At 38.0% G+C, this 20161-nt stretch overlaps 2 protein-coding genes, 3 long non-coding RNA genes and 5 other non-coding genes across 11 annotated transcripts in view; 7 read left to right on the top strand and 3 right to left on the bottom strand.

Moving 5' to 3' along the window:
* LOC124350283 overlaps positions 1 to 10576 on the top strand; it is a 212576-nt gene extending 202000 nt beyond the window's left edge. For both annotated transcript variants that reach the window (XR_006920657.1, XR_006920656.1), the window contains exons 6-8: positions 9491 to 9630; positions 9688 to 9895; positions 10260 to 10576. This is a non-coding gene — a long non-coding RNA (uncharacterized LOC124350283). The remainder of the gene's footprint in view (positions 1 to 9490; positions 9631 to 9687; positions 9896 to 10259) is intronic.
* The window catches only part of LOC124349621 (LIM homeobox transcription factor 1-alpha-like), a 947038-nt gene that overhangs the window by 107698 nt on the left and 819179 nt on the right, over positions 1 to 20161 (top strand). The gene's annotated exons all lie outside the window — the stretch shown is intronic.
* Positions 1408 to 1479, top strand: Trnap-agg. The gene has a single exon. It is a non-coding gene; the product is annotated as a tRNA-Pro (tRNA).
* On the top strand, positions 3303 to 3374 carry Trnap-agg. Its single transcript has one exon. It is a non-coding gene; the product is annotated as a tRNA-Pro (tRNA).
* Positions 3834 to 3905, top strand: Trnap-cgg. Its single transcript has one exon. It is a non-coding gene; the product is annotated as a tRNA-Pro (tRNA).
* Positions 3985 to 4056, top strand: Trnap-ugg. Its single transcript has one exon. It is a non-coding gene; the product is annotated as a tRNA-Pro (tRNA).
* LOC124350208 lies at positions 6254 to 7004 on the bottom strand. The gene is made up of 3 exons (XR_006920455.1): positions 6865 to 7004; positions 6587 to 6763; positions 6254 to 6522 (listed from the first exon to the last, which is right to left on the bottom strand). It is a non-coding gene; the product is annotated as an uncharacterized LOC124350208 (long non-coding RNA).
* Positions 7770 to 7841, top strand: Trnap-ugg. The gene has a single exon. It is a non-coding gene; the product is annotated as a tRNA-Pro (tRNA).
* LOC124350334 lies at positions 11044 to 12350 on the bottom strand. Its single transcript, XR_006920789.1, has 3 exons — positions 12202 to 12350; positions 11887 to 12136; positions 11044 to 11076 (listed from the first exon to the last, which is right to left on the bottom strand). It is a non-coding gene; the product is annotated as an uncharacterized LOC124350334 (long non-coding RNA).
* Positions 13427 to 20128, bottom strand: LOC124350188 (peptidyl-prolyl cis-trans isomerase-like 4). Its single transcript, XM_046801232.1, has 11 exons — positions 20036 to 20128; positions 18406 to 19976; positions 18207 to 18339; positions 18042 to 18146; positions 17816 to 17971; positions 17659 to 17755; positions 17353 to 17594; positions 17096 to 17274; positions 16569 to 17033; positions 15079 to 15116; positions 13427 to 14995 (listed from the first exon to the last, which is right to left on the bottom strand). Exons 2-11 carry the CDS (start codon positions 18473 to 18475, stop codon positions 13796 to 13798), a joined length of 2685 nt encoding a protein of 894 aa, XP_046657188.1. The 5' UTR covers positions 18476 to 19976; positions 20036 to 20128; the 3' UTR covers positions 13427 to 13795.

Below are 20161 nucleotides of genomic sequence, written 5' to 3'. Positions count from 1 at the left end.
ATAGGTGAAAAAACAAGATTTTATGCATGCTGGATAAATTGTTCTCTGTTTTAACTTTGTGACTTGTGGTAATATGCAATTTCTAGTTAACGCTATTTCTATGCAAGCAATCTGTTGATGTTTACGTAACAATTTTTTCTCGGCAAATGGGTCTGATTTGCCGCCTTGTCCCATTCCGATCTTATGGATCATCATTGCGGCTTAGATTCTGAATACTAAATTGTAATGTAAACATGCTTGTGACGCAACATTTTAAAATGGTCTTCGTATCTTTGCAGATTTGCTGCCTTTTCCAAAGCAGAGTGTGGCAACCGTGAGTAAGCTGCCAGCAATGCAAACTCTTCCGCCAGAAGTAAAAATTAAATTAACAGTTTACCTTTAATAGTCTTAACTATCAACTTACGTTTTTTTACTCAATTGCAGATTATGGTAGGTGAGAGAGAGTTAGGTGCTTTGTTGTTGCTTCTTGTTCGAATCTTTCGGGCTGAAAATAAAAAAAAGGTAGAGTTCATTCTTACTTGAACAACTCCCCTATTTCTTAAGAATAAGTTGCATTCATTTTTGTCAGTCTTTTGATTGAATTTCACTTATTTTTATCCTGATCATTTATAACTTCACCAATTGGCTTTCGTACTTACGAACGGCCGATTTTCAGTACGGGGGTCGCTGTATCCCTACCTTGCTGCCCATTTAGATTTAGTTTTTTTAAATGAAACATTATATTTAGTAATCATCTGTAGGTACCAAAATCGTAAAACCTTATCATTATGGATCTAGACCATAAGAATTTCGTAATTTAACTGCTCGTTAATCAGAAATGACGTAAGAATTTTTAAAGAATTTTTTAGTGATCGCAATAGTTATCAGTACTTAATGTAACGTAGATTTGGTCTGTTGAGCGTCAGCAAATCCAGCCTTTTCTTTTTAATCAGTTAATTTCACAGTTAACAGCATATTTTTAACATGCAGCTAGAAGTCAATGCGAAGCCTTCCTGTAAGAGTCTCGTTTAACCTACTACCGAATAAATTTAGGTCAACTAGAAATAGCGCGCACAAAAGAAAGCTTCCATTCTGTTTGAAAGCGAAAGTCGTTGGGTTAGTCAGAACTGGGTAAGCAAGAAGAACAATTAATTTAGAAAAAATTTGTATAATATTTTAAGCGATGTTTCTCATGTTTTCTAAATTATTTTTTTGCAATCTAAATCTATAGATGTCTTTCTTAACAATGAAAATGTTGTTCGTAACTGTTTCTAACTTTCGTTCATGCGTTGTAATTTATCTAATTCATCTAATCACGAAGTGTTCAGTCTCCATAATTATTATTTTACGTCTGTCTAGTAATCCAGTAATTAAATTTAAAACCATTTTCACATCGTTAATATTTGAATTTTAATCGTTGATTACATCGGCTCGATGGTCTAGGGGTATGATTCTCGCTTAGGGTGCGAGAGGTCCCGGGTTCAAATCCCGGTCGAGCCCAGAGAATTCTTTTTGCTCTTATTATTACCTCATTCAATGTTTAGTGGTTGTAATGTCAGTCATCTTTTTACAGGCACATTTCTGCGATTTAAATCGATGAAGCACTTCACAAATGGCAAGCCGCAAGCCCGTAACATCACGGCCATCGGATGATCGGATATCCTTTTCTTAAATTGGTAAGATTACTTTCCTAATTTCTTTAACGAAGATAACCCATAGATATTAAAAGTACGTAATGTCAGTATTTAGTATTTACTACTTATTCAATTTCTTTTATACTTAGGTCAGGTTAGGTGTATTGGTCATGGCTTCATCTGTTACACTGTTACAGTGATAGAAAACTCTGCAATGGATTTTCCCGTATACTGAAATTTAAATGGCTCTGTAAAGAAGAATGGGAGCTTTCTGTTTCGCAGTCGTGATTCAACATCAGTTACAAATTCAATTACGGTACAGAAGCTTTTAATTTTTTATTTCTGTGGATCGAATATCGATCTCGTACGAATAGTGGTGGTGAATCGAACAAAGTGAACTCCCAAGATTCAAGAACCAAAGCGTCCAAAAACTGGATTCGAATGTGCTGGAAACTCGAGTTGATTCAAGCCCTCCTCACCATATCGATTACAAGTGTACTTTGGACAAAAACATTTTGTGTATGGGGTGGTCATGCGTTCGCTGAGGTCCATTACGTTATCGACGGATATTGGGAACATCTCCAACCGACTAGTCAAAGTGTTTCTGTCTCAAAAACTACGTGACGTTCAAGTTTAATGCGCGACTTCCTATTGGTGGACACGATGCAGTTCTATCTGATGGCAGTGTTCTCTGTCATGTCTTCTTCTGAATTATTGGAGTCGCAAAAGAGGATGGTGGCCGTTAACGACATTTAAATCGTCGATATTGAAATGCAAGGCTCGAACACTGTGCGGGTAAATGGATTTCCTTGCGGTTATCGTGCGGAAGACATTCTATAGTGCTACTAGCAAGTCAATATATTCTCAGTTACACTCGATCCCGAAACTGTTTGAAGATCCCATGGATTATTTAGTGAAACATTTCCGCAAGATTTGTTATCAGCCCGAATGGTAAAATTGGATGATTCCGATTTGTGCATTCTGGTTACCCAGCGTGTGTCGCCGGTCCTCGCATCTGATTCCAACAAGGTAAAAAAATCTACTGTTTAATGTTTTGCTATCGTTTTTTGCCTTTTCCTTTTTTCAAATCGTTAATCTTGAATTAGTCGAGACCATCTTTACCTTCCCTACACCTAAAATGTAGGGAATTTTCGTTTCATTCTTTTATCTTGTGAAGGGCAAATTAAACTGAAATATCGTTTGAACCCAGGCTTATGGAATTTTTGTTGCGCCATAAAGTAAAGTTTCTCTTTGCTTGGTCATTTATAGCTAGTATAGCATGGAAAAAGGAACGTTGGCCTCATTTTGATTTTAAAGCGAAAGTAGCCAGTCAGCTCATCTGTAAATAGTAGGAAGTACAGAGAACAGAAGGTCAGAAGTAGACTTTACTTTTTGATTGCTTGCCGTTTTTGAATGAAATTGATATAGCGGCTGAATCTTATCGAAAATATGCTGTCATTCTTTGATTTTCATGAAACGCACTTAACTGGGTCAGTTTCGTGTTTCAAACTGGATCAACTTCGCTAGTAGTACTTTTCTGTATTTATTTGCGTAGGGCTCGTTTCAATCTAACTGTTCTTATGAGAAGCTGCAATGCAAGTGACAGTAGTTTATCCCAGATGTCATTGTTATTTCTTCATTCTTTTCTATCATTAGGATCTAATGTGTTTTTGATCATTGGTTGTCATCGGCTCGATGGTCTAGGGGTATGATTCTCGCTTAGGGTGCGAGAGGTCCCGGGTTCAAATCCCGGTCGAGCCCAGTTAATTTTTATTTCATTCACAATTCGCTATGACATAAGTCAGTCAGGATAGCTGATTTGATTGAATGGTAACCCCAGAAGAAACCTTACGCTATCTTACAGGTGCTACAATTTATTTCCATATATTATTCTACCATTTAAAATCACGAACTCTAACTGTATTCCAAATTTTAAACAAACGTTATAGTTATCCATTTTTCAGCAACCTGATGCATTTCTATCCTCCACCTGTTTTGTGTGATATGTCAGTGTATTTTGCTATAGTTAGACTGACATTTGATCTCTCTAAAAATTTGATTGATGGTCTCGTGTCTCGTTTGGATTGCCTCCAGGGTCTAGGCCATCGAGGACATATTACCCGTTTAAGGTTCGAGTACCTTTTAGTTTATACCTGTTGAATTTTTAAGCTAGTATTCTCTCTGTTTTGATCAGAAAATCCATCTGTTTTATTATTGTAAGGCTCGATGGTCTAGGGGTATGATTCTCGCTTCGGGTGCGAGAGGTCCCGGGTTCAAATCCCGGTCGAGCCCTCAATTCTGTTTTAATTTAAGTTGTTCAACCAAATTCTTCATCTCTTTTACTTCCCTTTTTGTTATAAGAATTTCCATCGGCTCAATGGTCTAGGGGTATGATTCTCGCTTTGGGTGCGAGAGGTCCCGGGTTCAAATCCCGGTTGAGCCCTTTTAAATTAATTTTTGTTGATATTCTATAGCTGGATTCGCATTTGACTCAAAATTGATTGGGTCGTGATCGTTTAACTCCAATCGCTTAAAATGTGTGTAATGCCAAGCTGATTTGAACTAACCTTGACACGCTTCCTTGCTTCCAGTATTCATAAGGACGCAAACAGAACGTATAAGTGTGAAGTTAAGTATTCTTACAGTAGCATTTCAAATTTCGAATAGTCAAAGACAATGGAAGCTGAAATATCAATTGGGTGATTGTTATTCTTATATCGTGTTGTGCCGTTATTAGGTTAACTCATAAAGCGCGCCATCGCAGTAGGGATGTTTAATGAGATGTTCACAAAACAAAAATTTCCCCGCCATTGGGTCATTCTGCCATTATTATTCAATCAAGAGCACAGCCAGTGTTGACTGGCCAGCGTAGCCGCGTAGGTGTAAGGCTGTAGGCCTGGAGAACATTGGCTAGATAGAACACAACAATTTATTCCGATTTATTCAGCATTCTTGTCATCAATAGCTCACTGGTACACGCACAGTTTAAATAAAAACAGCTGTAATTGACTGGTGGCATATGGTTAGTGTAATCCGTAATGCGTTGTCCTTTTTTTTTAGAATTATTGATTAACATTTCTTAGTAGGCCTAAGCATTCTTTTCTCGCGATAGTCGAAGGCACGTTGAAATGTTCTTATTTCTTTTCTCCTACCGCCCTTTAACACGTTACGATTAATAAGATCATCCAACATATGAATTAGTTAACGATATCGCCGATACATTATGTACAAATTCACCCGAATCTATCAACTCGGTGGTAAGTAAATTACTAAATTCTTCTCAATTTTTTTTTTTTTTTTTTTTAATAATAGGTGTTGCTATGGAAAATTCTTCTCAATTTGAAAAGTGAATCTTTTCAACCCAAACAAACCGTCGGAAGCGCCATCGTTTGTCAGATTGATAAGTCATAAATCAGCGCCATCTGGTTCTGGAAATTCAAAACTTTTCAATCTTTAAATTCAAATTTAAGAAAAATCATGTTGCTTATACTTCATTAAACAATAGGGTGCTTTCAATGATTTAAATAATTATTTTAATACAGCACATTAGTATCGGGGAATTCTACTGTAGTTCAATCTGCCGTGCAACTCGAAACAATCCAGTCCTTTTTTTTTACATATCCAATATGCATAGCACTGTTTAAATTATCACACATTACTGCACAGCTTTCGATATAAGGTAAACAATGAAAAATATATTTAATAACAACATAAAATATCTATAATTAATACAATTTGGCAATCAAAGCTTTTGTTTCTGTTGATTAGGGAAACCTGGTCGTCTGCAATCTAATGGACAATGAAATCAACACACCGGCCACGCGAAAAGCGATGCATCAGTGTAATGGTAATGATAATGATAACTCGTAAGTCGTATTTAACTCATCTCCAAATCAAATTGAAGTTTGATACTTTATGAGAAATGAGATCGAGACTAATGACTTTTATCGAGTGTTAAGGTGATACGTCAGCGTTTTCGATTCCTCATTTTTCTTACTATCTTCAGAATCAAAATCTTTTAGTGCCAAGTGTCTTTACTTTTTCAGGACTCAAACATCATGACACACCTGGATACAAACACAAAAGGATTTTGTATTCAACTGTGAGTAAAAATGGTCCACATCTTTGTTCAAAAATAACCATCAGGTATTCAAATCCATTTTCAGATTTATCAAATTAGAAAGAAACAATTTAAATGCCATTATTCTGTGTGTAGTTCAAACAAACATTTCACAATTGTTGTGTAACTCAGAATTTTCCTATTTCCCCTTCACTGCTCATTGTTCTTTGCCCATATTGATCAGAAAGTGCAAAGTTATTTATTTTATCTCATGATTAAGTAAATGTGTAGTCATGCTACCAATGTCCATTATTTCTATCTCATTATCAAGTAAATATGTAGTCATGTGGTTAATTATGAAGGTAGCATCCTAGCATGAGTAGTATGTATCATGTTTTAATATGTGGATGGCTTATACGTTTGGCTTGTTGGACCCTTCTCTACTCAATTAAAATGTCAAAAATATGAAATTGTATTCGGAATCGAATTAATTGTTTTTTATCTCCCGTAATAAGTAATATTTTCGTTGATTTGAAGGTAAAATTAGTGAATATAATGATTATATTTGTAGCAGAAGAAGTAAAAACGTAAACACATTTATTTGGTGCCCATATTTTTGGTTTACCAGTATGCTATACTAGAAATTACTTTTAACAGTGAATGAAAGCGTCCTGCAGTAAAACATAATCTAAAGTTGTATTTCTCAATGTTTGTTATAGAGAACAATTCGCATTTTCTGGATAATCGCAGACGTTTATGGATTTGTTCCAGTGCAAATTTCCATCTCCGGAAGGGTTGGGTGGACAAATATTTGCAGTTGCCAAACCGTTGCTACATTCATAAAACACCCTAAGGTTTGAAGTATATACAAATTAGAATTTGGTTATATTGTGTAATATAGATTCATACATACTCGCAACTAACAGAATCTGGCAAGTAAACTGGGATCGCGCCATCAACTGCTGGACAAGTTCCTACAGGATCCGCAGTCGATCCTGGCAGACTAACCGCAAGCAGTACCACCAAGGAAACCAAAGGTAGTGATGTGCTTTTCATAGTAAAATGTGTTGTTGCTGGAAGTGACCGGATACTTCAGCAGCATTGATTTAAAAAATTAAAATTAAAAATAGTTAGACCATTAGTTTCACGATCAACAGCGTAACGTTTTTCAGAAGGTGTGTTAAGGCTTACCTGTCTTGAGTGAGTGATTTTCGACTGACTATTTGTTCACAATTTATATCTGATCCTTATCCTAAATATACTCGTCACTTGCTTATTTTTTAAACATTTCAAAGACGTATCCCCGCTTTTCCCGATGACGGCATCAGTCGCAGTAGAATACGCTCTGCGCGTTTTGTCATCCGTATCTCAGCCAAGACCAAGCTCGTGTTTGCATTCCCAAAGTAAACTATACAAAGGTTTTAGGCAAGCATTGCATTCTGTATGTATCTATACTGTTTTTAGATAACTGTGCGTCAGTCAAATTTTGTTTATGTGTTGAAAGCTTCCACTAGTCCTGCGTAGTAGAATTATTTCATAATCAGAGGTTGAAACACAAAGGAAATCCCCGGTTTGCGCATATTTTAATCTGAAATTGCTATAAATTTGGCGTTTGAATTGAGCATTTATCTTACAGTTTATTGAAAATGATGTTTTATTTCGTTTTGCTGCAGTGCACAGCATGTCAGCATCATTAATCTTAATCAATCAAACTAATTTTGGTTTTCTGTTTCAAAATAATGAGCCCTAAAATTTTAAGTTTAACTTTCACTAGCTTATGCAGAGTTGAGATTTCCGGAAGATAAACTTACGATACATTTTTCTTACTTGTAGGCCGAGATCATCGTTATGCTCACAGCGTTTTCCAAATAGTATTCATTATTGCCCAACTGACAGCCCGAAGCAGATCGAAGTGCTCGGTTAGACCGTTACCAAATTATATTTGTGTAAGACATAGTTATCTCTCCCCATTCGCATGCACTACGGAAATGCGCTGTAAGCTTTGCAACTTTGCATCGCAATTTGAAAAGCATCTCATTGCGCTTGTAACTTAATATAACTATAATTCATAGCACTTTACATCAAATTTATATATCGGCTCAATGGTCTAGGGGTATGATTCTCGCTTTGGGTGCGAGAGGTCCCGGGTTCAAATCCCGGTTGAGCCCTATTTGGTTAATTTTTTATTGTGTTCCTATTACAGATTAGCTCGAGAATTGACTCTTTGATCAGCGACGACTGACTGACGTGGCTGTTGGCTGTCATTAGTAATACTGCTCTCTTGCGGGCCATCCTTTCGTATCTTTGAGGCATGGGGGAGTTGAGCCTGCTCCAGCTACCCGGCCAGCATCATTCGACTATATAGCCGACTTGTACTACCCCAGCTGGTTAAAGTTTCAAGCCAGATTTAAGCAAATTAAAGTTCGCCGTTCTAATTTTGTAAGCATGTCTAAAATACTTGTCTGCACCAAAGACCGCCAACGACTATCAAATGTTTTAGTTTCCAACTTCAACTACTGATCTTCAGCTTTACATCCCAAAAGTTTTGGAGGCATGTCACTGGTAAGCGAAACATTACAGTTTTACTACTCTTCTCTCTAATTTGTTGATGTATCTGAAGCAGTGATCAAGGTGGTGAAATTCTATTGGTGCCAATCCCTGCGATTTCCGTTTACCAATATAGGAGAAACACCATAAACCACCCATGACGGATAGAGGCAAAAGGTGTGTTTTTTTAATTTTTCTTGCCCTATAGTCCTAAACATAATTGAAATTATTTGTTTCAATAGTTAATTTCAGCAAAAGCATCATCAACAAAAAAGAAGTTCCAGTTATTTTTGCTACCCATTTATTCTTTCAGCTATTGCTGCTACCATTTGAATACTCCAGCATCACTTTCAACCGCACGGAACTGCTCACTGGCGTGCAATCCTTCCGTCCCCCGGAAGCGTAGGATAGAAGGGCGTGCTACCAGCCGGATGCTCACCCCCTACTGCCTCCGGTATGGCGACCGTAGAACTCCACCGACAGTCCGACAGTACAACCCCAATATTTTAAATAATTTTTTAAAATTTCTTTGTATGCGACAGTAGACTCCAAAGACATAAGAATTTATTGGAGTTCTATTGTCGCGTAGTGGAGTTCTACTGTCGGGCACTGGAGTTCTATTGTCGGATATTTTTAATAATATTTAAAAAAGGAGTTCTTATGTCTTTGGAGTTCTACTGTCGCATGCAAAGAAATTTTTTTTTACGTTAGGTTTTTTAAATATTATTAAAAATACCCGACCAAAGAACTCCAGCGCGACAGTAGAACTCCACTACGCGACAATAGAACTCCAATAAATTCTTGAATAAATTCTTTAATTATTTTCATGATCAACAATAGAACAACATTGAATTTTAAATATTTTAAATGTCCGACAATAGAACTCCAATGATTTTAAAACTATTTTCACGTCCGACGGTAGAACTCTATTGAATTTTAAATTCTCTATCTCAAATGTCCGACAATTCATTGATTCATACATCCTTGATTCCTTTCCGTACAGTCAAACGTGGTAATCGTGGAGGAATCTTTTGGCTCCGTCAGTAGGTGGCTAAAATCAAGTTGTCCCCCAGCCGCCAGATGACGCGAGTGCCTTTGAGAGGACGAAATTTTCGCCCTTTTGATCCGAAATGCCAAGTGAAAAGGTATTCCAAATTCGTTACGGAATTGCGGTGTCGATCTACATTTTCAGAATTGAAATTTAATGGTAAATTCTATTTTGGATTTCTCAAATGTAATTAATCCTAGACGTTGCTGTGTGAATTTACAGGCAATCTGGCATATAATTTCCAATTGGCCAAATAATCGATCACGTTGACTGAAACTGCTTTCCATTTTGCCGAAATGTCGCCCGTTGTAGGCTTTACCTGTTCGGATGTACGTCTCAACTCACGCAGAAACTCTACAGAGGTAGTAAAAGTAATTTTTTTGATCAATTTCCCTGCAATTTTATTAGTTGGTGTTCAGGTTGGAGATCCTGTTGCTTAACTGTTGCAGAATGTGAGAACTCAACAAAGTCTGAGCTCCGTGGCTGGTGTCATGACCACAGTCAGTGGTTTTGTTGCAGCCAGCTGGTGAAAGGCATGATCAAGTCAGGTTGAGCTGCAGCTGCTGTGTGCAGTTTATCGAGCTGGTGTTATCCTGAAGTGTCATTGCAGGAAGACTTTTTGAAATGGTAAGTTAATTGAATTTATTCGTGGTAACTTGGGAAGTCTTTTTTTTGTGAAATTCAACTGACAAGTGAACTCAGACTGATGTAGACAACAAGTGGTGCTATTTCTTGCTTCCAAATAATAGTTCCTGTGAAAGATATCAGATAGAGATCAGCTTCCTTTGAGTTAACAATTTTCTTCTAATTAAAAACAAAAATTTCCACTGTGTATTACCAACGTTTTCTAACACTTAAGAATTAGATGTACAGAAGTCTCTTTTCATGGCATTTAATCTTCATTTAAAATTCATTTGCCAATGGAATCTTGGAAAAATGTCTGATGCCATTTGTTTTACACAATTTCTTTTGCATTCCTTTTTCCCCATAGGACTTGGTGGTACTTAAACTATGCCTGTGGCCTGTGCTGTTCAATGTGCAGTGGTTTTGCAGCCGGTTTCCAGTTTAAGAGATGTGATTATGCAGCTGATACAGGATGGAAGAAAAAGAAATGAAATAGCTGTGCTGGTGTTCAGCTGAAATTGCTGTGCCACAAGAGTTGCAGATAGTGTTTGGTTCCTCATAGAAGTCGATAGAAGTTTATTTAAAGAGTCTGGAGATGATCAGCCACTTCTGCTAATAGGCTAACTTGTGTAAAACTTCAAAGTTGTAAGAAATACACAAGTCAAGTGCTAAACATGATTTTAAAATAAGTTATAAGACACAGCAAACAAAAAACTTTAAAAGGAATTGCTTTATTGTCCCACCTCCACCCACAATTCCACCACTTTTTACAATCACACACATACATACACTTAAGTTAACCCGTTGGCTGCCACGCCATACAACCCGTAGGTTGTACTCTACTCTCTACGTGCCATGTCTGAAGGATCCATGACAAAGGTGGGACTTGCCATTGCTGACAAGTCACCGCATCGACAAGGGGGAACCATGGTGCATTGCCTAATAACAGGCTTGCCTTGCGGCAAATTTTGGGCTTGGCGACACTCCGACCTCGCGGCATGAAATCCACGAGGCCGACCAACGCGGCCCGTGCAAAGGAGCTAGGGGAGAACAAAGGCGTGGCAGACAACGGGTTAACTAACACAAACAACAACATATTAACAACAAATGATGATCCGCGCTGACATTTTGGTGATACCGGAGATTTTTTAGTGTCCATCTTCTCGACGTCTCCTCTGCATTACCTGAATAAAGACAAACAGTTGTTACTAAGTGAAATGCTAATAAAAGTTACATAATACAGATAGAAACAATAGTCAGGTTTTTTGGCTCAAAGATTTGAAGATGCAATTTTTAAAACTTAAAATCAAGCTTGCAATATTGAGAATTGTAAACAGAACAAAGCTCACTTGCTAGTTTTTTTAAAAAATTTCCGGAAGTATACCGGAAGTAACCACAGCGCCTCAACCATTGAGCTGTCGTCAAATTAAACCACATATTCGTGATCTCCATAAAATTTGGGGTCGATTAGATGTGATTTAAACGAAATCCAAAATTTGGCCAAAATCGAGAATATTCCTGAACTATAGTTCAGGAAAATTCTCGAAACCGGAAGTACGCGTAGGTAAAAAACAAAACATGAACTTTACCACAAATTTGACGAGGATCACGAATTTGTGGTTCTTTTGTGCGTGGAATGAATATTTACTGAACTACTGACTGAAATGAGAAAACCGGAAGTAGAAAAAAAAACACATTATTTAAAAATCTAACAAATGAGCTTTGTTGGTGGAATAGTTATCGTCAGTTTTCACTAAAAAATTTCTACACAACAGCTGCCGATAAATCTTTAAAGAGATATTCAAGTAACTGTTTTGACAGCTGACAATTATCGAAAAGCCATCTAGCGTTAGAAAAAAAAAAGTCTAAGTAACACTACGTTTGCGCGTAAGTAGGGCCTGATTTCGGAATTATTACAGACACAAGTAAGTGACACAAGTAAAGTATACTATTAGAATAGATAATCTACGAAAAAAAAGTAAATTGTCGGGTACCTGGGCATAATCCCGTGGTGAATGACTGCAGGTGTGTAACAGCGGCACGGAAGCGACCACTGAAGTGTTCCAACTCGTCAGTGAAGTAAGACAAGTTGTATTTTTGTGTACGAAGCGATGAAGCAGAATCTGGATGAGCTTACGTCGGGAAGATAAGGATGGAGCAGAACGTTGGTCATGGACAAAAGCCAGCGTTGGCTCAAGAATCTCCGTGCCAGGACCACACGATTCCACAAAGAAACTGCGTTCTCTGTAAAAAAAAAATGTTTTACATTATTGAAAATATAAAAATGAATAAAGCATATTAACCTTTACCTTTTCTAAGAAGGACACTGAAAAGTTCATGATGACAAAGCCGTAAAAATGGAATTCACAGCAACCAACAGCATTACTCCACATGTTGAGATAAATTTCCTGATGCTAAAGAAAGTGTCATGAAGTATTGCAGGAGCGTGGTGATAGGTGGTTCACTTCACACTCTTCATGTCACTGAAACTCTAAGTAGAAATGGGACAAGGAAATTCTGTACGTTATTTACAAATTTACACAAATTTACCTATAAGAAATAAAACTCTACCTATCTCTTAGCTGGGTTGCCTTCTAAACCAAAGTAAAAACAGCCATAACAACAAACATGCTGTTGCAGGGTACGCCACCAAAATTGCGAGATTCAGAAAAGATCCTATGGTTCATAAGCAAGATACATATGTTATATGAAAATCTAAATTGTAATGGTCTGGTAGCAGTAATGGGGAAATACCTTATCTCGGCACATTTATATTCCACTATATGTGCTCTTCAAACATGGGTCTTTAGTCTTTTGACAGCATGACTGCATGAGGATCTAATGGATTGAAATTGACTTAGCACTAAGTCAACATGTTGGAATGACTGGCAGTATGCATCTAGAATTTGAAGAAATAAGTTGATAGTACAGTATAAAAATAAGAAAACTAGCTAAAGATAAACCTCCATAAGATACGAAGTTAAATTTGGTATTTGAAATCACAGGAATAAGTATAAACTAGCAGCAATTTGTTTCGCTCATTTTGCCTCGTTTCACCATTAAAAACAACATTGGCGACCCTTGCGACATCTAGTAATGAGTTTTGGAACTTAAGTTAGTTGCAGAGTCAGTCACAGACAGACATGACAATACACGTCGTAACACATAAGGCATGAGACGTGCGGCCCTGACGACGCCAAATAAACTTTTGATCATTAAGATTCAACTCGTTTTCTTCGGCTTGTTTGTCAATGGATGTCGTCTGAGAAGGGATCTGCCGGATCTCTTTAGAAAGTAATTAAACATTGAGAGAACGAAACGAAAGAGTAGACTGGTCAACAGATTCATTAGATCACATACAAATCCGTAAAATAAACGGTTAATATGTGCATAATAATGCGAAAAACCAATTGAGATTTGACAGTAAATAGGATAAATCTTAAATACTTCATATTCTAAGACTTTGCTATGCGGATGTTAAAATTTTTAAATTTTATAACTACAATAAAACCCACTTGAATTCAGTAAAATGTAGGGGCAAACGCGAAAGGGATCTTTATTTGACTATACACAAATATTACTTACCGCAAATTGCAAGAAGAACTGGTCAATCAGTTAATTAACAACTGATTTTGATTTTCGCGCTGCAAGCTCCGTAAAGACTGGTCTGGAGATTACAAAACCCTTCACTTTCAAATGTGAAAGCAATCGACTCGCACCGTCTAGCATGTAAATTTCTTGATTTCTATTTCATTTTGAAAGAGCACATTGGACAAAAATGACTTTTATACTAAAAACAAAGCTAAAAAAAACAAGAATTCGCTCCTTTCAAAGGTAGTACATTGTGATTAATAAATATTTAATGAAATTTAAAATGAATGTTTTCGGGAATAATTAAGTAATTTAATATTTTGTTCTGGCGAATTCCCAAGCTTTGTTAAAGAAATTATCCCAATTTTTATTTCCGGCTGTCAAAGATGTTTCACGGAAGATTCTGGATAGTTCCTTGTAGCCAGTAGAGATGCTATCTTTATTCGAAGTGAAGAAAGTAGATGGCTTGTAAGCCGGAGCGCTGGTGGAAGTTTCGTACTTGGGAGCTTTGTAGGATGAAGTAGTATAAATCGGGGAAGCAGTTGTGGTAATCGGAACGTTGTAGGCGGGAGCAGCAGTTGTCAAATCCTGGTATGCTGGAGTAGTGGTAGTACGGGCAGAATAGACTGGGGTATAAACGGAAACTGTCACTTTGGGAGCGACGTGAGGCGATTCCTTGTAGTCTGTGCTATGATCGACGACTTTATTAGCTGCTGCCTTGACGGCGTAACGGGGTCTGTAAGCAAGGGGCAAAGGAGCAGCAGGAGCGGAGTAGAAAGATGTTCTATAATCTGGCACTTCTGGTGTCTCATAGACTGGGGCGGCCAAAGAGGAAACTTTGTACTTGGGAATGATAAAAAAAGTAGATTTGTAGGCTGGAGAGGGGTTCACTTTAGTTTCCAGATATTTGTTCCTGTCCTCGTATTGTTTTGCGTCACCAATATAGCGAATACCATATGCAGGAGAAACTGCGGTCTGGTAGGCCGGAGCAGAGTAAGCAGGAACTTTGTACTTAACATCAACAGGAGCCACATAAGCCCGTGGAGTCGTCGTTGGAGCCGGGGTGGTAGTTTCTATTTTGTACAAAGCCTTATATTCAGGATCAGGATAAGAACGATCCTCATAGGTTGGAGCAGCAGTCGGCGCTGGCGCTATATAGCTAGGTTCAACGTATGCAGGGGCCTTATAAGCTGGGCTAGTAGTCGTAGGAGCCGGAGTAGTAGGAATCTTGTAAGTCGGTTTGGCCGTAACAACCTCGTAAACCGGTACGGTTTCAGCCTTGTAGGCTGGAGCGGAATAAGAAGATGCGGGTTTGTATTCTGGATATTTGGCCTCGCCCTCGTATTTCACGTCAGCGACATATCCATTTTCATCAGCCCTGTAGTTGACAACCTGAACACGGCCATCGGGGAGCGGTACACGATACGAACCGGTTGTCACTTTTCCATGACGGCTCTCAGAGCGAGAGTTGTTGTCATAGGATGACTCGAAGCTGTACCCTGGCTTCTTCGCCTAATTAATATTTTTCAGAAATTAAATTTTGAAAAAATCTGTCACTTTGAACTGTTGAAGGAAATATTTGAATAGTTTCTCACATCTTCAGTTGTTTTGTAACTTGAGGCAACATTTTCGGCTGAAAAAACGGCGAGCAATACGAAGAAGATCGGGAACTGTTTGTAGAAAAATCAGTGTCATTATTCATTTGCAAAAATATCAAATTTATTTGAAAAAAAAAAATGATTTACTTTACCTTCATATTGACTGTTCGTCACGGGGCTAGGGTAGTCCAAAAACTGATGCTAATGGTCGTTCCGTAGGTGCTTTTATAGACTTGGAGCGCAAGAAAACTTAGCATGTGGGCAAGTTCCACAACACGCGACACTGATGGCGTGCGTGAGTAACAAACAGCGAATGATGGACTCCAAAATAAAAAAAGTGAAAGGCAAGTTCATGCAGATCAACGTACAAACCACAAACAGGGACGCTTGAAAGTTTTCTTCTGCTGGCGGCATTCGCAAAAATTCAAATACTACCTCAAAAGAGCAAGTAAAAATGATTGAAAGAAAAAGCCTGCGGCAAAAGAAACTTTCAAGCGTCCCTGTACCCACACAATAACTTTCGATTATTGCATTGACAATATTGACATTGAAAAATCCTAAGAATACGTTGATAAAAATCGGCGAAGCGTGAATATCGCCATACAAAAAATAAACGGCTCACGAACCCATTAACTCACGTTACCGTTTCACGCATTTTATAGCGAATTTCCGTGAAACGCTAAAAGCCTAGAACGAAATTCACAGTCGTCTGATAAGGAAAAGCCAAATAGTATCAGACCATTCGTTGAGTTTCATTTTCTAGTGCCCAAAATTCCTGTAGCACAACACGGACACATGGCGGTAAAACTCTTATAAGCAAGACCAAAAACAAATTCAAACTATTGACTGACCTCTGGTTTTACTTTTTGGATAAAAAGTGAAGGGTTGCAAGGTGATAAAACAAAAGTGACTGAATTTGGGTCAAGTCATCCGGATGAGTGAGAGGATCGCTTATGGCATCAATGCCAACAGATTGGATGCGATGGAAGCTCAATAATATGTGTTAGAAACTGACCGAGATCACAAATCCTTGGATACAAATCATGTCACGGCGCCATCAGGCAAGATGATGGTGATTTAATTATCTGCATCTCGGGCAGAACCGGTTTCTTTACGGCAATCTTTTGCCAGCTGCTCAACTTCTTTCAGCCCGTAGCTAACTAACAGACCGTAAATCAAATAAATGGTATTTACAAGGCCTTTTTTTGTAATAATTCAAAACGCTTTATTAGAAAAAAAAATGAGTTCTCGAAGTCAATAGCCAAAAGACTTAATTCTTCCCTTAATAGTTGATTTAAAGGGAAAATGCTCACAAAATGATTTCGAAAAACACAATGCTCCAACATCGACTGAAGGATGACAACAGCCTTCCAAGGTCGAGAGTATTGGGAGGAAGGTTTGACAGGAAGGAATTTTAAAGAGCGAATTAAAGGACACGTTTGGCGGTCATTTGGATATCGTTCTATGAGAACTTTTCGGGGACTTACTTCTGCGTATCCTTTTTTGTGGACTGGCATATTCTTCCTTACGTGATCTATCTGGGGATCTATGTCGTTCACGGTGATCACGGTGATCCCGGTGCTCTCGGCGATCTGATTTTTCCCGACGATCGCGATTATGTCCTTGATCTCGATGTTCACGATTATCTCGATGGTCTCGATCGCCATGCCGTCCTCGACTGTCAACCCTATCATCTCGACGATCTCTATCATTTCGATGCTCGTTGCGATCGCGATAATCTCGATCATCCCGACGACCTCTATCGTCTCGATTGTCACGATATCCGGAATTTCTTGGTTGGTAATCTCTTGGTCTTTGCTGGGGATCACGCCTCTTTTGGTAGTCATCATTTTGGATATATTTTCCCTGTTCTTTCTTGTGTGGACCTTTCATCTTGTAGTCTTCCTTGTTGGGATCAAAAGGTTTGCCACCGATGAAATCCACTCCTCGTCCTGGAATAAATACACTTTGATTGAATTTAACACATTCATTTGAGAGTATTAACAATGCGTACCTTTTCCTTTCCACTGTAATCTGGAGACGGACTGCGAGAAATCAACATGAATACGTCGGTCGTCGATTAATACATTGTCCATTTTAAAATAGGCATCCTCACATGATTTGGGGTTATCAAACTCGATGAAAGCGTACTGGAGAGAATTCATCGTTTGTCGATCACGAATAATTTCACAGCTGTTATAAAACAAAAAGAGTTAATACCTCCAATTTTACTAAAGTTAATGATGCCTTCCACAGTTCTATTATACTTACTTGACTATTTTGCCAAAACGACTGAAGATAATCATGAGATCATCATCAGTTGTCACAGGATTGAGCTTACAAACGAAGAGCACATTCTCAGGAGGAGCTGCATCAACAGAAGGCAAGTCGCCAACCATTTCAAGGATTGTTGCACGAGCTTTGGCTTCCTTATCTGCAATCGCTTCTTCAATTTCTTCGGCCGTCTTGCCTTCCATTTCATTGATGTCTTCATCAGCAGCAATTCGCCCACTCTATAAGAAAGAGCTCTGTAAGTATTTTAAGCAGAAACATTAATTATTATACTTGTTTACTTACATCAAGCATTTCTCTGGTGGGTTCAGGTGAATGAATTGTAATTTCTAAGCCTGATGGGTCTGGGAATGGGTCATCAAGAATAACAGTGTGGGTTATCCTGCAAAAAATAAAATAACAGTCAAGGTACCCCTTATAAAAGTATGATTCAAATGAATACCTAATATCCTGATAAGGGATGTGATTTTCATCGCAAATGGCTTCATTAATGTTGAGCAAGGCATCATGACCTTCAACAACTTCCCCAAACACACAATGCTCTTTGTCAAGATAGTCCAAATTATCACCAAGAGTAATGAAGAACTGAGATCCAAGCCTGAGAAATATCCCACACAAAAGTTGTTTAATGTATGTTGAGGTGCTGTAACATAACTAAGCAAATGTACATGTTATCTCCGACATTCACCATTGAAAGCAACCCAGGTTTGGTGTGCTTCAACACAGGTACTTGCTCAGCCTCATAGTATTTTGCTTGTTGTCCATATAATACCCTAGAAATTTCACAAGTGTTACCAAAATGATTGATTTGATATTGTCAAAGTCCATAATACCCAAATATTGATTCACCTCCTCTGCCCGTTCCAGTGGGGTCTCCAGTTTGACATAAAAAATTCCGCTCAACATGGTGAAATCTGTTGAAGTTGTAGCTTTTCATCTTACAAAGCTTAAGAAAGTTGAGGCAAGCTGTTTGAATTCAACATTGAAAGTTACTATACAAATTTTACAATAAATATATGTAATGAAAATCACTTTTAGGTCTTTCTTTGATGTACAGATCAACCGTCAAATCGCCTTTGGTAGTTTCCAAAATGACGGACATTTTACATATGACTTTGGTAGACAAAATCAAATTAGAAATTAGAAAAGAAAACCGGAAGGATGATATTTGATGGCTTTGGCGCTGTGTTGTTATTGTCGTGTGCGTGCAAGATGAGTTTAGATGTTGCCAGATCTCAATAATTTACATTTACAACTTCTTCATTTTCACGCATTTTCACGATTTCCGTGATTTTCCCTTGTCAAAAATATAGTAAAACGGACACGGTCGATAATTAAACTATATCTCTAGTTCAAATAATGTATGAGCAACAATTAATAATTCTAAAAGACGAAATGCGAAAATGAAAATTTAACTTATTTTGGCCTATAAGAATTATTTGTTCTCTTTCAATTAGTGCTAGCCATTTTTATCATTCTTACCACATTATCGCATTCGACCTTCCGAATAAAGTACTTACATAATAATTATAAAAATTTAGCGGTTATTAAACACATGAAAAATACAGGGAAAACATGCGTTTTCCTTAATAAGTGTAAACGCCAAAACTTTACCGGAAAACAAATGGTAATCTTATTCTTTCAGTCATTTGCGATTCACATCGTCGTATATAAATAACTATAGAACAAGTCTAAAAACACACTTCCTGAGCAAAAGGAAACACTGATCTAAATTCCGGAACACGTTTGGGCTCTAAAACTGGGAAATGGCAACAAACGAAATCTGATAATTATTATACCTTATATAATAGGCACAATAGAATGCGCACCAGGGGGGAAACAAACGACGGCGAGAGAAAGCTTTCTATAATATGACAACGGGAATCCTTCCTGTGGGGTGGGGGAGAAAGAATACCAACTAATTACAACTTGTTGAAACCATACAAGAGAAAGAAGAAAAAAAAAAAAGGAAAAGAAGAAACGATGAAGTAGAATTATGGCAAATGGTCCGAACAGCAGTTTGGCTCCGTTATTAGCGCATGTCCTGCTGGGGCCCACTGAGTCCCAGACATTCACGGAAAACGTCCATAAATATATTTATTTTTAAAGCTTAACTTGTCCAACTTTGTTGATGCTTTCACGTTTCACCTCGATGTTGGAGTTTATGCCACACACTAAATGAGTAAATGAGCTAAGCATGCACGGTAGAGTAGAGAAAAATACAGGCCTGAAGACTACTCGGCTTTCCTTTTCCAATTCATCAATTGTAAAAGGCTAATTACGTCATTGCGTGCCGCGGCATTTTCTACTTGGACAAATTATGATAGCCATTTGAAGATGATTCCCTGTTGTCAGCAGACAATTTTTTTAGTTTCTCTTTGGGGGTAATTTTTGAGAAAATATATGCAAAAGTATTTTTTTTTTCTTTCCTTTTGCCGAGCTAAGGAGAAAGCGTTTGGGTTATTTCCAGCCGAAACGGCGGCGGTGCTGCTGATTCTTCAGCCCTGCAGTCTCAGCAGCAACAAAAAGAAACGTGTGTCCATATACGAAGCATTTAGGTGCATGTGTGTCTCGAGAAGTGCCCCATCTATACATCCCTAGGGCTAATGTATAAGACATTCTTCAAAGAGAGAGAGAGAAAAAAAGGGCATTTGCAATGTACCTGTGTTGTTTTTGCTTCTCTCCACATGCTGAGAACCTCCTCTTTCTTTCCTTCTTTTGTATCTCACTTCCCTCCCGACGGCGAAATGTGTACGGATTGCTGGACAAATCTCTCCGTATTTCGGTA

This window comes from Daphnia pulicaria, chromosome 7, assembly GCF_021234035.1.
Source record: "Daphnia pulicaria isolate SC F1-1A chromosome 7, SC_F0-13Bv2, whole genome shotgun sequence".
NCBI classification, from domain to species: Eukaryota; Metazoa; Arthropoda; class Branchiopoda; order Diplostraca; family Daphniidae; genus Daphnia; species Daphnia pulicaria.
This window is presented reverse-complemented; position numbering and strand designations above follow the sequence as displayed.

Excerpts from the sequence above, each read along its gene's own strand:
- LOC124350188 (XM_046801232.1), bottom strand. The coding sequence starts at position 18,475 with ATGTCCGTCATTTTGGAAACTACCAAAGGCGATTTGACGGTTGATCTG. Across the intron at positions 18,340-18,405 it reads CATCAAAGAAAGACCTAAAA|CTTGCCTCAACTTTCTTAAG; the intron begins GTGATTTTCATT and ends GAATTCAAACAG. Across the intron at positions 17,756-17,815 it reads ATCCCTTATCAGGATATTAG|GATAACCCACACTGTTATTC; the intron begins GTATTCATTTGA and ends TATTTTTTGCAG.